Source organism: Nerophis lumbriciformis, linkage group LG21 (genome assembly GCF_033978685.3).
Source record: "Nerophis lumbriciformis linkage group LG21, RoL_Nlum_v2.1, whole genome shotgun sequence".
Taxonomy (NCBI): Eukaryota; Metazoa; Chordata; class Actinopteri; order Syngnathiformes; family Syngnathidae; genus Nerophis; species Nerophis lumbriciformis.
Window position 1 is genome coordinate 19,716,335 of NC_084568.2, and position 16,336 is coordinate 19,732,670.

Here is a 16,336-nt window from a genome sequence, read left to right on the forward strand (position 1 = left end):
AGGGTCACTGCATAGCGACAGAAGTCAAGAGTCTCCAAACACTAGTACAACCTCCAATTACACCTGAATAAGATGCTAGATTTATTGCTAGTCGTATTTAATAATAACATGTCTGTAAAAAGGATTGGAAAAGTCTCCAACTCAGAAAGAACAACGAAAGCAAACTTCTTCGGCGGTGATGTTCAATTAGTTTGTATTTCAAAACTACAGATTCACTCATTTTGTTGCCAATCAATTGGGGATTCAGACTCAGACAGATCATCCATTCAATCACCATGCAGAAAGAAGTAAGGCGTCTAAGCTGCGGACCGAGACCTCCCGATTGAGGCCTGGCGACCAAGGGTCTGCTCAGGCCAGCTTACTGTCTGTAGACTTCCAGAGACCCTGAGCGCCCGATGGGCAAGACTAACCTGAGCATTTGTCTAATGACTGTCTAGTTTTGCTGCGGTGGAACAATCTATTGAATGTTTACTTGTTGACTTCTTTGGAGGACATCAACTTTGTCTCTGGCACCATTCAGTATTTGTCATTTTTAGTATTATTATTATAAAATAATATTACAATATATTGTATTATAAATTGTTGGAATACCACTGGTAAATAAATATTTTTCAATTCTATGATTGTGCTATTCTTTGAAAAATAAATATTAAGTTGTGCAATTGCAATTCCTTGATTTTAGTGAGGTTAGTACCCAGTCATAGCCACAGATGCATTAGTAACAATAATAATTGGCATAATAATATATTTTGGTTTTCGGACTTGGTTTTCTCATGGTGCATCCGTAATTTGTTTCGCAGTCAGAAGCTCTTTACTAAATAAACACCGCTGTCACTAGGTGTGATACAACAATATATATCGTACAACACCATAAAAATGTCTATTGTACGATGTAATTCCCTTTTTGTTTATATCGTAATTTTAACGTCTGGGCTGCAGTCATTGTAACTGCAGCTGCTTCTGCTTTGCGGTAGCATTTTTAAGTCACTTGTTAGAATTTTACAGCGAGAGCCACCATAGCATGGATGTCAACAATGGTTTTGAGGACACGGCATGAACAAAAGTACAAACTGTACAGTATTAAAAATGTGACTTAGTACAGTACTCACGTTATCGCAAAACCACAAAAGAGCCTCGTCCAAAGGCACCACTTAGGATAAGTAGTCCCACAGACACCAATACATTACAGATCCCATCTGTACATTCAAAAAAGTAGACATGTAATATTTGTCTGATCTTGAATGGGATTGTGCTGAAAATCTTAATTTCCCCTCCGGAATTAATAAAGTACTTCTGAGTCTGATTCTGATGGCCCTAGTATACGCAGTCAGTGGTTAGCGGTCTGGTCACCACGACGTCATCGCATAATTTGCTATGATGATATAATTTCTTCAAAGGGGAACTTCAAATTTTTTGGAATTTCGCCTATCGTTCACAATCATTATGAAAGACATGACGACGGATGTATTTTTGTAATGCAATCTCACTCATAAATAAACGTAAATAAAAGTATGCTTACAGCAGATCCAATGGGAGGTCCTCTATTCCGCCCATAAAATTTTGACTGATCAGTTGCTTCCTTGTTTCCTTGCTCGTCAAACTTTATTGCAGATCATAAATCAGTTCCCCTTTAATAGTGCAATTGTGTTAGTTTCAAATTGATCCTAATTTTTTTTCTGTGCTGCTACATTTTTTGAATTAGTAGCACCTCTGCTCCTAGTGAAAAAGCTAAGCGTACATGCCAGCTTAAAGCAGTGATCACTCTTTTCAGTCATCCCCAATCATTAACTCGGTGGGCAGAGAGCAAGACCGCCAGTTTAACACACACAGGAATGCACGGACAGAGAGCCTTACAACTCGTTAGTGAGACGTTCCACAAAGTAACACAAATTAGTAGGAAAAAACAATGATTACAAGGCCTAATGTCCCGTTGTGGTAATATTTCAGCCTCAAATCGGATGGACATCAGCACGAATGAACGAGCGGCAATGGCAACAACAACAAAAAAGGCAACCTGACCTTGTTTTTCCATCCATCCATCCATCTATCCATCTTCTTCCGCTTATCCGAGGTCGGGTCGCGGGGGCAGCAGCTTAAGCAGGGAAGCCCAGACTTCCCTCTCCCCAGCCACTTCGTCCAGCTCCTCCCGGGGGATCCCGAGGCGTTCCCAGGCCAGCCGGGAGACATAGTCTTCCCAGCGTGTCCTGGGTCTTCCCCGTGGCCTCCTACCGGTCGGACGTGCCCGAAACACCTTCCTAGGGAGGCATCCTGACCAGATCCCCGAACCACCTCCTCTGGCTCCTCTCGATGTGGAGGAGCAGCGGCTTTACTTTGAGCTCCCCCCGAATGACAGAGCTTCTCACCCTATCTCTAAGGGAGAGCCCCGCCACTCGGCGGAGGAAACTCATTTCGGCCGCTTGTACCCGTGATCTTGTCCTTTCGGTCATGACCCAAAGCTCATGACCATAGGTGAGGATGGGAACGTAGATCGACCGGTAAATCGAGAGCTTTGCCTTCCGGCTCAGCTCCTTCTTCACCACAACGGATCGATACAGCGTCCGCATTACTGAAGACGCCGCACCGATCCGCTTGTCGATCTCACGATCCACTCCTCCCCCACTCGTGAACAAGACTCCGAGGTACAAGATCTCCTCCCCAACCCGGAGATGGCACTCCACCCTTTTCCGGGAGAGAACCATGGACTCGGACTTGGAGGTGCTGATTCCCATCCCAGTCGCTTCACACTCGGCTGCGAACCGATCCAGTGAGAGCTGAAGATCTTGGCCGGACGAAGCCATCAGGACCACATCATCTGCAAATAGCAGTGACCTAATCCTGCAGCCACTAAACCAGATCCCCTCAACGCCCTGACTGCGCCTAGAAATTCTGTCCATAAAGGTTATGAACAGAATCGGTGACAAAGGGCAGCCTTGGCGGAGTCCAACCCTCACTGGAAACGTGTCCGACTTACTGCCGGCAATGCGGACCAAGCTCTGACACTGATTATACAGGGAGCGAACTGCTACAATAAGACAGTCCGTTACCCCATACTCTCTGAGCACTCCCCACAGGACTTCCCGGGATACACGGTCGAATGCCTTCTCCAAGTCCACAAAGCACATGTAGACTGGTTGGGCAAACTCCCATGCACCCTCAAGGACCCTGCCGAGAGTATAGAGCTGGTCCACAGTTCCACGACCAGGACGAAAACCACACTGTTCCTCCTGAATCCGAGGTTCGACTATCCGGCGTAGCCTCCTCTCCAGTACACCTGAATAGACCTTACCGGGAAGGCTGAGGAGTGTGATCCCACGATAGTTGGAACACACCCTCCGGTTCCCCTTCTTAAAGAGAGGAACCACCACCCCGGTCTGCCAATCCAGAGGTACCGCCCCCGATGTCCACGCGATGTTGCAGAGTCTTGTCAACCAAGACAGCCCCACAACATCCAGAGCCTTAAGGAACTCCGGGCGGATCTCATCCACCCCCGGGGCCTTGCCACCGAGGAGCTTTTTAACTACCTCGGCAACCTCAGCCCCAGAAATAGGAGAGCCCACCACAGATTCCCCAGGCCCTGCTTCCTCATAGGAAGACGTGCTGGTAGGATTGAGGAGGTCTTCGAAGTATTCCCTCCACCGATCCACAACATCCGCAGTCGAGGTCAGCAGAGCACCATCCCCACCATACACGGTGTTGACACTGCACTGCTTCCCCTTCCTGAGGCGGCGGATGGTGGTCCAGAATTGCTTCGAAGCCGTCCGGAAGTCTTTTTCCATGGCCTCCCCGAACTCCTCCCATGTCCGAGTTTTTGCCTCCGCGACCGCTGAAGCCGCACACCGCTTGGCCTGTCGGTACCTGTCTGCTGCCTCAGGAGTCCCATGAGCCAAAAGAACCCGATAGGACTCCTTCTTCAGCCTGACGGCATCCCTCACCGCCGGCGTCCACCAACGGGTTCTAGGATTACCGCCACGACAGGCACCAACTACCTTGCGGCCACAGCTCCAATCGGCCGCCTCGACAATAGAGGTACGGAACATTGTCCACTCGGACTCAATGTCCAGCACCTCCCTCGTGACATGTTCAAAGTTCTTCCGGAGGTGGGAATTGAAACTCTCTCTGACAGGAGACTCTGCCAGGCGTTCCCAGCAAACCCTCACAATGCGTTTGGGCCTGCCAGGTCTGTCCGGCATCCTCCCCCACCATCGCAGCCAACTCACCACCAGGTGGTGATCGGTAGAAAGCTCCGCCCCTCTCTTCACCCGAGTGTCCAAAACATGAGGCCGCAAATCCGATGACACAACTACAAAGTCGATCATGGAACTGCGGCCTAGGGTGTCCTGGTGCCAAGTGCACATATGGACACCCTTATGTTTGAACATGGTGTTTGTTATCGACAATCTGTGACGAGCACAAAAGTCCAATAACAGAACACCACTCGGGTTCAGATCCGGGCGGCCATTCTTCCCAATCACACCTCTCCAGGTTTCACTGTCGCTGCCAACATGAGCGTTGAAGTCCCCCAGTAGAACGAGGGAATCACCCGGGGGAGCACTCTCCAGTACTCCCTCGAGTGAATCCAAAAAGGGTGGGTACTCTGAGCTGCCGTTTGGCGCGTAAACGCAAACAACAGTCAGGACCCGTCCCCCCACCCGAAGGCGGAGGGAAGCTACCCTCTCGTCCACTGGGTTGAACTCCAACGTGCAGGCTTTGAGCCGAGGGGCAACAAGAATTGCCACCCCAGCCCGTCGCCTCTCACTGCCGGCAACGCCAGAGTGGAAGAGAGTCCAGCCCCTCTCAAGAGAAGTGGTTCCAGAGCCCTTGCTGTGCGTCGAAGTGAGTCCGACTATATCTAGCCGGAACTTCTCCACCTCACGCACTAGCTCAGGCTCCTTCCCCCCCAGCGAAGTGACGTTCCACGTCCCAAGAGCCAGCTTATGTAGCCGAGGATCGGACCGCCAAGTGCCCTGCCCTCGACTGCCGCCCAGCTCACACTGCACCCGACCTCTATGGCCCCTGCTATGGGTGGTGAGCCCATTGGAGGGGGGACCCACGTTGCCTCTTCGGGCTGTGCCCGGCCGGGCCCCATGGGGACAGGCCCGGCCACCAGGCGCTCGCCATCGTGCCCCACCTCCGGGCCTGGCTCCAGAGGGGGGCCCCGGTGACCCGCGTCCGGGCGAGGGAAATCTGGGTCCTTGGTTTCTGTTCTTCATCGAGGTCTTCGAGCTTGTTTTTCCAAATGCACTTTATTTTTGGTTTGCTTATCTATTTAGGATAACAAAATTACCACCTTCCAATTACAGTGCAAAAGTGTATATCTTTTTAAATGGTTATTTGCATTATTATTTTATACTATGATTACATATAAACACTGTATAGTTTTTATGTTGTTGTTTTTTCTTCAGTTTAAGAACATTACGTATACAAAGGCTCTGAGTCTGTCTGCATAAAGCCAAATATTTAGTCAATTATAAGTCAATTGCATATTGTTCTAATGTGTGGCACCTTGAGACAATAATATGTTGATTGACAGTCTAAAAGTAAGGTGTCTTCTTTCACTCGTTATTTTCGCAGTTTTATGCATTATATGTAAAAATTTTAAAAATTGCAAATCGAATCCCAAATGCAATTTTGGAGAAAAGAAATCGCAATTAGTTTTTTCTCAAAATCGTGTAGTCTTATACCACCATACACTATATCTTCTTCTCGTCGTGAGCCCAATATCGTGTATCGTCTCCAGGGTTGGACATCGAGCGTTGAAACTGGGTCTTACATTCAGATTCTCCCAGAATCATCTACATTTTTAAATGTTGATTTCTATTTTCGCTACTCAGTCTGCCGACCGGAAGAATTAGCTTTATGCAACAAACAGTATCGCCCATACACCGTGTGAAGCCGCTCCTTTTATTTATTTTTTATTTAATTTTTTTAAATGTATTTATTTTAACAGAATAATCCTCTAATTTGTAAAATAAACTGAATTTCTTAAGTTTTATTATCACTAAAAACTGTAGGACGAGGCTAAAAATGTTACACAGGAGCAGGCAAACTCATAGCTAAGCTAGCTGCTTAACCAGAAATCAGTACTAAGTAAAGTCTAAGAAGTGTAATTGGAAGAGCATTACATCTGAAATAGGAAATTAACAAGAAGATTAATAAGAGTAAGAGAGGGGATAATATAACAGCAACTATTGGGTTGCTCTGTTGATGTCGCGCAACTGCTGACATGCACACACGTTGGGATGTGATGATATGAACATTTCATATCACGGTTAATGTGACCAAAATTATCACGGTTACCATTATCGTGGTATTGATAAACATGCGCGAAAAGTACAGGACATACTTAAATCTTATTTTTTTAAATATCTAAAATATATACATTTAGAAAACCCACTATTGTGCCTGTTTTGTGTTTCTTTTGCTTCACTGATAGTGTTTCAGTCTTCGTACTTTATCTGCTTTAATGGCTAAGCTTTTATTGTTTTAAATTTGGTTTATACAGTAGAGCGTTAAAATTCATTTACGGTACATGAAAAGTGCATAATAGATCAAATCTATTATTATTATTTATTATTTCTAGTGGACGCTGTGGCGTCCCACTCTGTTAAGCGGTCCTTAAAAGCACATTTAAAAACACCTTAGTTGCTCAGACAGTAATGTATTTATATATGTTTAGATTAGGAGTGTTGCTTCTTAATGGTCATGCTCATGCTTACATACTGTGCATTACCTTTTGCATTATCCATCCAGCCATCCATCCATCCATTTTCTACCGTTTGTCCCGTTCGGGATCGCGGGGGGTGCTGGAGCCTATCTCAGCTGCATTCGGGCGGAAGGCGGGGTACACCCTGGGCAAGTCGCCACCTCACCTTTTGCATTATATTAATTTATATTATTATGTGTTGTCTACCTTGTACTTTTTTTTAATGTGGTTTGGGGGAACCCTCGAAAACCCCCTCAGTTAGGTTAAGTCGGCCCAGGTATCACGGAGGATTCTCACAGGAATTAAGCAAAAATACAACCTTACCTACTGTAGCCAGCCATGTGGAAAGAAACTTCATAGCATTTAAATTAAAGTTTTAAATTCAAGGTTGAATATTTCTATACTGCTTGAAAATAGCTCTGTAAGAATAGTACATTATTGACCCTGTCTGTTAAAAGAATCGGAATTAAGAATTGTTGGAAATCGGAATCGAAACGAGGAACTGGAATCAGAACCGGAACTAGAATTAATTCAAATTGTTAAGAATTCTCCATGTTTATATACGTTTCCAGAGACTTTTATTTTGAAGCATTTCTTGACAGTGTCACTTCTGCTTCGCTTTTGACTTGTGTTAATGTGTGGTAACTTGTTCTGTCTGCTACATTCAATCTGTGAACTAGTCTTTGACAATGTGAGTATGTTAATGATTGTGTAAGACTAATTTAGACTATTAATAGACATTACTGTGTTTGTGTAATGGTTAGTGGTGTTTTAAGAACATTATTGGTGCCGGGTTGTTAAGAAGCTACCAGCTAACATCTCACTGTTATGGCTTGCATTGCTGCTGCTAATGTGGCTAGTTCACACATGCTATTATGAAACTGCAATATATTGACAGCTTGTTTGTGCATGTATGTTTTCTGTTCTTTATATTATGTCTCTAGTTCTATACTTTAAACATATCTATAGGCATAAGACACAGATTGTTGTTTAATTAGATAACATACATATTAATAAAGTATTTTACTTGTGTATTACGGATACTAACCTAACCCAAAGTACCGCTGTGTTTTGATTGCTTGATTGATTGAAACTTTTATTAGTAGATTGTACAGTACAGTACAGTACATATTCCGTACAATTGACCACTAAATGGTAACACCCGAATAAGTTTTTCAACTTGTTTAAGTCGGGGTCCATGTTAATCAATTCATGGTGTATACGCCAAAATGCACCATTAAAGTTGACAAGTCCAATTGATGACCGTGTGTTCCCTGACCGGAACCCTGACGTGGTCAATATCCTAATAAACCAGTCTCAGAGTTTAATACTCAACACTGTGCTGTAGATGGGTAAAGGTGAACAAATCAAATGCTACTTTCTCCTGTGTGCCATTGTACAATTTGTGCTGTAAACCTGAACTTATTGTAAACAAACATGGCGTCAATCGTGTTTTGACTTTTTCACTGTTTCAGAGGAATACAATGAAGACGCCTTCTGCTAAAGAAGCTGACCAAAGGACACCTGGAACAAAAGGCCCAGGGCTTATTTCTATTCCTACAACGTTTAAAAAATTGCCAGACGTTTGTCAGAGACGACCTTAAGACTGAGGCGGTCTAAGATTTAATAATTTATTGGCGTTACAAGGCAGGAATGTATTGGTATCGGCTTGGGAAAAAAAATACATGTGCATCCCAAAATATAAAGCTTTGCTGCCATTACCACAGCAGCTCTGTTAGACAATATTATGACATAGGAGGAGACTCTGACTGGTGTGCTGGCTGGCAGATTTCACTTCAAAATACACCAAGATGGGACCTCAGATAAAACTGTAAGCAAGTTTTGAACAAATAAATGACGTGCATTCAAGTAAAACAATTAAAAGATGTTCTGCCAAGAAAACATTGGCTTTAAGAATGGCAGACTTTATATAAAACTTGTGTCATACAAATAAAGACGTTAGAAAATTACGCAAGTCCGTCGCCTGTCTGTGACGTCATCGCCACGCGCCATCAAAGCACTTTGGCGGATACCGGAGAACGAGGCGAACGAGAAATAAACAAGCCACCATTGCGATCCAGTGTGTGGACACACTGAGGCTTTTGCAAACACAGAGATGTTATTAATAAGCCGCTGGCTGTTTGTAGGATAGGAAAAATTCAATGGCATCACGTCAGATCTCTCAAACCACCTATGGCGCCATGGGATTTGACACATGCCGACCGGCAGGCAAAGCAGCATTCATGGAGCATCTGTCGGATGTTGCCAAACAAAGAACCGAAAACAACAACAAAAAAGCTGAAAAACAACAGCTACAGTAGTAGGTAAATCTACTACAGATTCAACTTAAAGATATGTTGGTTGCAACTTATTTTTTATATTAATATTGGATTATTTTACGTGGGAAAAACAAAAGCAGACGTAGCAAGTAATTCTGTTAAAATGTTGGTTACTGTACTTTTATTGAACATTTCTTTAATACTGTAAATGAGAGCAGTACAGGTTTCCTCTTGTTATTTGAACCTAAAGTGTTGGGTGCACTTTATTCAAATAAGATGTGAATGCATTGGCAGGTAATTGTTGTATCCATAATTCATACAGGAAACTTCACCTGCAGTATCCAGTGTTTATTTCACAGGCACGCTGGTTGATTTTTTTATTTTGCTAAAAAGTTACTGAACCATTTCAGATTGTATCGTTCTAAATAAACTAATATTGTCCCTGAATCGTATCAGCGACTTCAAATTATGATTCGAATCAAATCGTTAAAACAAATTGTTGAATCAATCAATCAATTAATCAAAGTTTATTTGTATAGACCTAAATCACGAGTGTCTCAAAGGGCTGCACAAGCCACAACGACATCCTCGGCTCAGATCCAATCCTTAGTATTTTAGTTTTATTTTGCACAAGTTAAAATAACATTGCGTGTACAGTCAACATACGAGCTCTCTTCTATAATATTAATGGACGTGTCATCATTAGCAATGTAAGCAGAGTAGTGGTATTTTTTGGTGTCAATTTTTATTAGGACCTTTGAGATTCTGGACAAATGATACGGCTATTGGTATTTTTTTTCCCCAACTGACAGTCATAATCATGGCACGCGCGCAGTCACATTCACTTCGGTGCTGCTGCAAGGCATAAAGAAAAACAGGTATAGGATCGAATAATTATGGAATAATCACACATAAGGAAACAACATCACACAAAAGTTTGTAACAACAATATTTGCTCCACAAAAGTCCCTCAAAGTCACACATGCTTATATATAATGTTTGTCAGTTTGAAGTGAACGCGCTTTACTCACGACCGCCGCTACTGTGCTTTATCAACCGCCCTTTTAGCAATTCAGTAATACACAGGCCAATACTAATCCACTCAAAAAAGGGAACAAAAGAAGCAATACATTAATACATAAAGTTGCTCTGATGCAAAATGGCATTGGCTGATTTACGTATCCTATGTATTTTTTAAGATATGTCACGTAAACGGTCTGTGCTCCGCACATGAATGCCATACCTTCATTTTATTTCCAGCTGAGTGTAATTGTAATCACCAGAACACACAGAGATGGAACTGTGTGGTCCTTACAAAATGATAACAACTGCATTGCACTTGGTCCTTGCATTTGAAATATAGTTGACTTGTTTAATATGGAAATACCATATTTTTTCGACCATAGGGCGCACCGGATTATAAGGCGCACTGCCGATGAATGGTCTATTTTCGATCTTTTTTCATATATAAGGCGCGCCGGACTATAGGGCGCATTAAAGGAGTCTTGTTTTATTTTTTTTCTAAATGTATAACACTTCCTTGTAGTCTACATAACATGTAATGGTGGTTCTTTGGTCAAAATGTTGCACAGATGATGTTTTACAGATCATCTTCCAGCCGCTTTCTGACAGTCGCTTCCAGATGCGCCGTTTTGTGGGCGGTCTTATTTACGTGGCTCACCTTCGGCAGCGTCTTCTCCCCGTCATCTTTGTTGTAGTGGTGTAGCGTGCAAGGACGGTGTGGAAGAAATGTCAAAAGATGGAGCTAACTGTTTTAATGACATTCAGACTTTACTTAAATCAATAACAGAGCAGCATCTCCTCATCCGCCAGAAGTGTGTCCCGTGAAAAACCGTCCGACCGGAACTCTCTAATAACTGAAGTTCCTTGGGTGAATAATGTAAACTCACTACACCGGTATGTTTTAGCACTTTCATGGCAGATATAAGTAAGAACTTTACACTACTTTATATTACAAATGGCAACAGCGGAGGATGAATGTCCCATAACAAGAAGATCGAGAAAAAGAAGCTTATCGTCTACGGCGTCATCACGGACTACAAAGGCGGACGTGCGCAATTTTTTAGGACTTATGCAGATCCCAAATACAGTTTAGCAGGTACCAGAAGGTAAGAAAAGTTTATTTTGCATAATATTGCGAAACAAAACGCCAGATAATATGTCTTACCTTAAAAACACACACTATAATAATACTCGTATGTTGAAGCACAGTACAATCGTGCTGTAAGATGTTACATGATGTTGATGGTTTTCAACCACTTGTGCTAATAAAACATGCATTTTTTCCACGTCTTTATTTACTGCAATTACATATAGTACAGTACTGATGATTACCGGTATCGATAAGGAATATTGATCCCTAGAGTAGTTTCAAATGTTTTAAGAGGGTGCAATTTTGCTAGCTATAGTGGGAATGAAGAATTTGAATGTCAACACAAGACGTTACTTGGGAGAATATTACAACAGAGTGGATTAGAGTAGCAATAATTTATCATCAGCTTCCTGTAATAGCTCATTTTCATCTGTTGTCCTAAAGGCAGGTTAATACAGTAAACATTCAACAGGTCATGATACAAAAGAATACATAAATCACAAGGCATTACACATTACAAGCATACCATAAGCCCATACCATGGACAAAAAAATAAAACAAACAAGCAAAAAAAAACAAGTGAATAATCTAATCGTGCGTGCATGTCTGATTAGTTTTCAACCACTGTGTAAGTGCAGTTTTGAATGTTATATGGAATATAATATGGAATATAATATGGAAATCAACCTAAAAACACACACACTCAGCTCTGATTACACACACAAACAAATTGAGATACAGACATACAAATTAGTACAGGTGTATTTGCAAATCATTTTGCTACAATAATACTTCCATAGGTCAAGTCTTATAAAGCAGGTGTTGATACAAGACTTCCCTGCTGTGAGATGTTACATGATATTGGTGGTTTTCAACCACCTGTGCTAATAAAACATGCATTTTTTCCCACGTCTTTATTTACACCAATTACATATAATACAGTACCGATGATTACCGGTATCGATAGGGCATATTGATCCCTAGACAGTGTTGGCGTTAACGCACTTTTTGTGTCTTTTTACGCATTGAAATCAGAAAGGATGCGCATTTCTGTAAGTCCGCGCGTCCAAGGGACTCCGTGTCAAAACTCCAGTTTGCTTGTTTTTTTTATCGATTATTGCTTTCCGCCGGTGTTTTGTTTTGTTTATTGTGACGTTGCGTTCTTATCACGCCATCACTTGAGGACCGGCACGTCTCTCTCTCTCTGGCCAGGAGAGCTAGGACTCACAATGTCAGTGTCGTGAGCTGGAGAAGATAACCGGGGCATGTGCCTTTTGAAGTGTTAATGTGCGAGGAGTGTTCAAAAGGAGTCTCTTGGAGAAATGCCTGACAAGTTAGCAAGTGTCGCTCGCATCGCTGACAGTGACGTCATTGTTTACTAAAGCAGAGATGCTGACTGTGCGTTATGATCAACGCGCATGCGTCGTCAGGCTTTTTATCGATAGCCTTATCAGATTTAATTGTTTTAGTATCTATAGCAGGGGTGTCAAAAGTGTGGTCCGGAGGCCATTTGCGGCCCGCAGCTAATGTTTTAAAGGCCCACGGCACATTCTAAAAATACTATTAAAATAAACAAAAACATAACAAAAGTGGAATAAAAAAAGCTTACAGGTGAAATGTGAAATAAAAGTTGCAATGTTGACTAATAAAACAAAGCTGGGGTTTTTTTCTGTCATTGCTCAAAATATAATATTGAATGAAAATCAATGTTTTTATGAATTATTGACCTATCCAAGGCTCCGATTACTTCACATCAAATATTCCACTTTGAAAAATAGTTTTTGTGGAAGATTTTGCATATTTTGTGTGTTTGCCATAAAAAAAACATTTTCTTTGTCAAAAAATGGCGGAAAACAAAACAAAACAACATTAAAAAAAACAACAACTTAGAATTGAGTGCTAGATCTGAAAATGATGTAGACTCTAGAGATTAAAATAAATAATGTATGTATGCCCTGGCACACCATTATCATCATTTCATGACCCAAGCAAAAAACTTTTTACACTTTTATACTGAAATAAATACACCTACAACTTCCATCCATTTTCTACCGCTTGTCCCATTTGGGGTCGCAGTGGTGCTGGAGCCTATCTCAGCTGCATTCGGTTGGAAGGCGGGGTACACCCTGGACAAGTCATCACCTCATCGCAGGGCCAACACAGATAGACAGACAACATTCACACTCACATTCACACACTAGGGCCCATTAAGTGTTACCAACCAACCTAGCCCCAGGTGCATGTCTTTGTAGGTGGGAGGAAGCTGGAGTACCCGTAGGGAACCCACGCAGTCACGGGGAGAACATGCAAACTCCACACAGAAAGATCCCGAGCCCGGGGATTGAACCCAGGACCTTCGTATTATGAGGCACATTCACTAACCCCTGTTACACCGTGCTGCCCACATCTACAACTTATTAAATGAAAATATAGAAAAACAATACCGGCAACGGTAAAGTTTAGATCCATGAAGGAAAGAAGAAAGCGAATGAATGTTTATAACTAGGGATGTCACATAATATCTACGGCTTTTCACACACACAAGTGAATGCCATGCATACTTGGTCAACAGCCATACAGGTCACATTGAGGGTGGCCGTATAAACAACTTTAACACTGTTACAAATATGCGTCACACTGTGAACCCACACCAAACAAGAATGACAAACCCATTTCGGGAGAACATCCGCACCGTAACACAACATAAACACAACAGAACAAATACCCAGAACTCCTTGCAGCACTAACTCTTCTGGGACGCTACAATATACACCCCCCGCTACCCCCTACTCCCCCCCAACCTCCTCATGCTCTCTCAGGGAGAGCATGTCCCTAATTCCAAGCTGCTGTTTTGAGCCATGTTAAAAAAAATAATGCACTATATGACTTCAATATATAGCCCGGTTGGTAGAGTGGCCGTGCCAGCAACTTGAGGGTTCCAGGTTCGATCCCCGCTTCGGCCATCCTAGTCACTGCCGTTGTGTCCTTGGGCAAGACACTTTACCCACCTGCTCCCAGTGCCACCCACACTGGTTTAAATGTAACTTAGATATTGGGTTTTCACTATGTAAAGCGCTTTGAGTCACTAGAGAAAAGCGCTATGTAAATATAATTCACTTCACAAATATAATTCACATGTTGGCATTTTTTTTCCTCATAACTTGAGTTGATTTATTTTGGAATACCTTGTTACATTGTTTAATGCATCACAACAAAATTAGGCATAATAATGTGTTAATTCCACGACTGTATATATCGGTATCGGTTGATATCGGAATCGGTAATTAAGAGTTGGACAATATCGGCAAAAAAGCCATTATTGGACATCTCTATTTATAACTGAATACATTTACATATGCAAAAAAAATGTTTTCTTTTGTATTATTTTTTCAAAGAATTAAGTAACGTTTATGACAACCTTTTTCCAAAACACAATATAGAATGTGAGAATTTGATTGATTGATTGATTGAGACTTTTATTAGTAGATTGCACAGTGAAGTACGTATTCCGTACAATTGACCACTAAATGGTAACACCCGAATAAGTTTTTCAACTTGTTTAAGTCGGGGTCCACTTAAATTGATTCATGATACAGATATATACTATTATCATAATACAGTCATCACACAAGATAATCATCAGAGTACATACATTGAATTATTTACATTATTTACAATCCGGGGTGTGGGATGTGGAGGGGGGGGGGGGGGGCGGGGGGGGGGGATTAGGTTTGGTTGGTAACAACACTTCAGTCATCAACAATTGCATCATCAGAGAAATAACAGGATAATGCATACATTTATCATTTGTTTTCAAAACGCTTACAAAAATAAGTGGGACCCCATTCTTATGACTTGATGGGGTCCCTGGGACCCCATTTTTGAAAATTCCTAGCGCCAACACTGCCTAGAGTAGTTTCACATGTTTCAAGAGAGTGCAATTTCGCTAGCTATAGTGGGAATTGAGAATTTGAATGTCAACACAAGACGTCACTTGGGTAGAATAGCTACGTTAATATTTAAGTATGGCTTGCATTACAACATAATGGATTAGAGTAAAAAAAATAAAAAAAGAGTTTGACTTACATTTCTTTAAACACTTGATCCACTGCCTCACTATCATGCTGTGGTACTTCTTGTAGTCGATACACCACGTTGACAGTCCTTGGATGGAGTCCATTGTGTTCGTCACGTTCAGCAACTTTCTGTCCAGCACAGCCTCGAACGAGGCGCCCGCGTCGCCCCCTCGACCCGCCGCCATGACTTTAAAACCCCCGGCCTCGCTAAAAAACACCAAAGTTAGCTGTAGCTTATAGCGCTTGCTAGCTTAGCCGGCTAGCTTACCGTAAGCACAGACTCGGCAGCCATTATGTCATATTACAAAATCATTACTACTGAGTAGATCTGCGTTTTGCAGTTGCACGCAATTAGCGTGTGAAAGTAAGGGACGTGTGTGTATTTTATGATTTAAAAAATATATAGCGTGCTGAGCGAAGAACACTGCGTTGCACTCGTACTGGAAAGTCAAAATAACAAGTTTCTAGCCGGGGAAAGTAACTGAAACGCCTGTCGTAACCGGATATCCGGTTCGGAGACGAACGCCTAACAGTCACATAGCGAGCTATATTTGTGTGTTTTACACCTTTTGTTCAACGTTGAAATATCGTACAATATTATCACCATATTTGACTAGAGAACACAATGTCATGTTTCGTAATTAATGTCATAAACTAATACGTAATGCAGGATGATTAGCCCTATCGCTAGCAATGCTAGACCCTGTACTCCACATGTTTTAGTTATGGACGAAATGCGTTTTTACGGACATATTTTATGTAAGTGACGTTGTTAGTACGCGTGTTTCTTTTAAGCGTATTTGATCATATAACCAGTGGTGTGCCGTCAGGGCCAGCAAGGCCTTATCTGCTGGTCTAACATAACCAGAAATCATGATCATAATTAGAGATCAAAGTCATATTTTATTTACTTTCCCTAAATATCCTAAAAAATATTCATATTCTCTGCTGTCCTAACATAACCAGAAATCAGGATCATAACTAAAAATAAAAGTCATTTTTAATTTACTTTCCCTAAATATCTAAAAAATATTCATATTCACTGCTGGCCTAACATAATCAGAACGTGATCATAATTAAATATAAAAGTATTTTTTAAATTTACTTTCCCTAAATATCTAAAAATATTCATATTCTCTGCTGGCCTAACATAACCAGAAATCAT

The 16,336-nt window shown here is 41.9% G+C and overlaps 1 protein-coding gene across 3 annotated transcripts in view; it reads right to left on the reverse strand.

Moving 5' to 3' along the window:
* rprd2a (regulation of nuclear pre-mRNA domain containing 2a) overlaps positions 1 to 15,656 on the reverse strand; it is a 50,509-nt gene extending 34,853 nt beyond the window's left edge. The window contains exons 1-2 of one of the 3 annotated variants that reach the window (XM_061982751.2): positions 15,440 to 15,655; positions 15,182 to 15,378 (exon numbers count right to left, since the gene is read on the reverse strand). In XM_061982751.2, coding sequence (XP_061838735.1) covers positions 15,182 to 15,356 — 175 coding nt within the window. In that variant the 5' untranslated portion in view covers positions 15,357 to 15,378; positions 15,440 to 15,655. Of the gene's footprint in view, positions 1 to 15,181 lie in introns of all 3 variants that reach the window. The other 2 variants (XM_061982752.2, XM_061982750.2) reach the window with 2 other exon arrangements.
* Between the last annotated feature and the right edge of the window lie 680 nt (positions 15,657 to 16,336).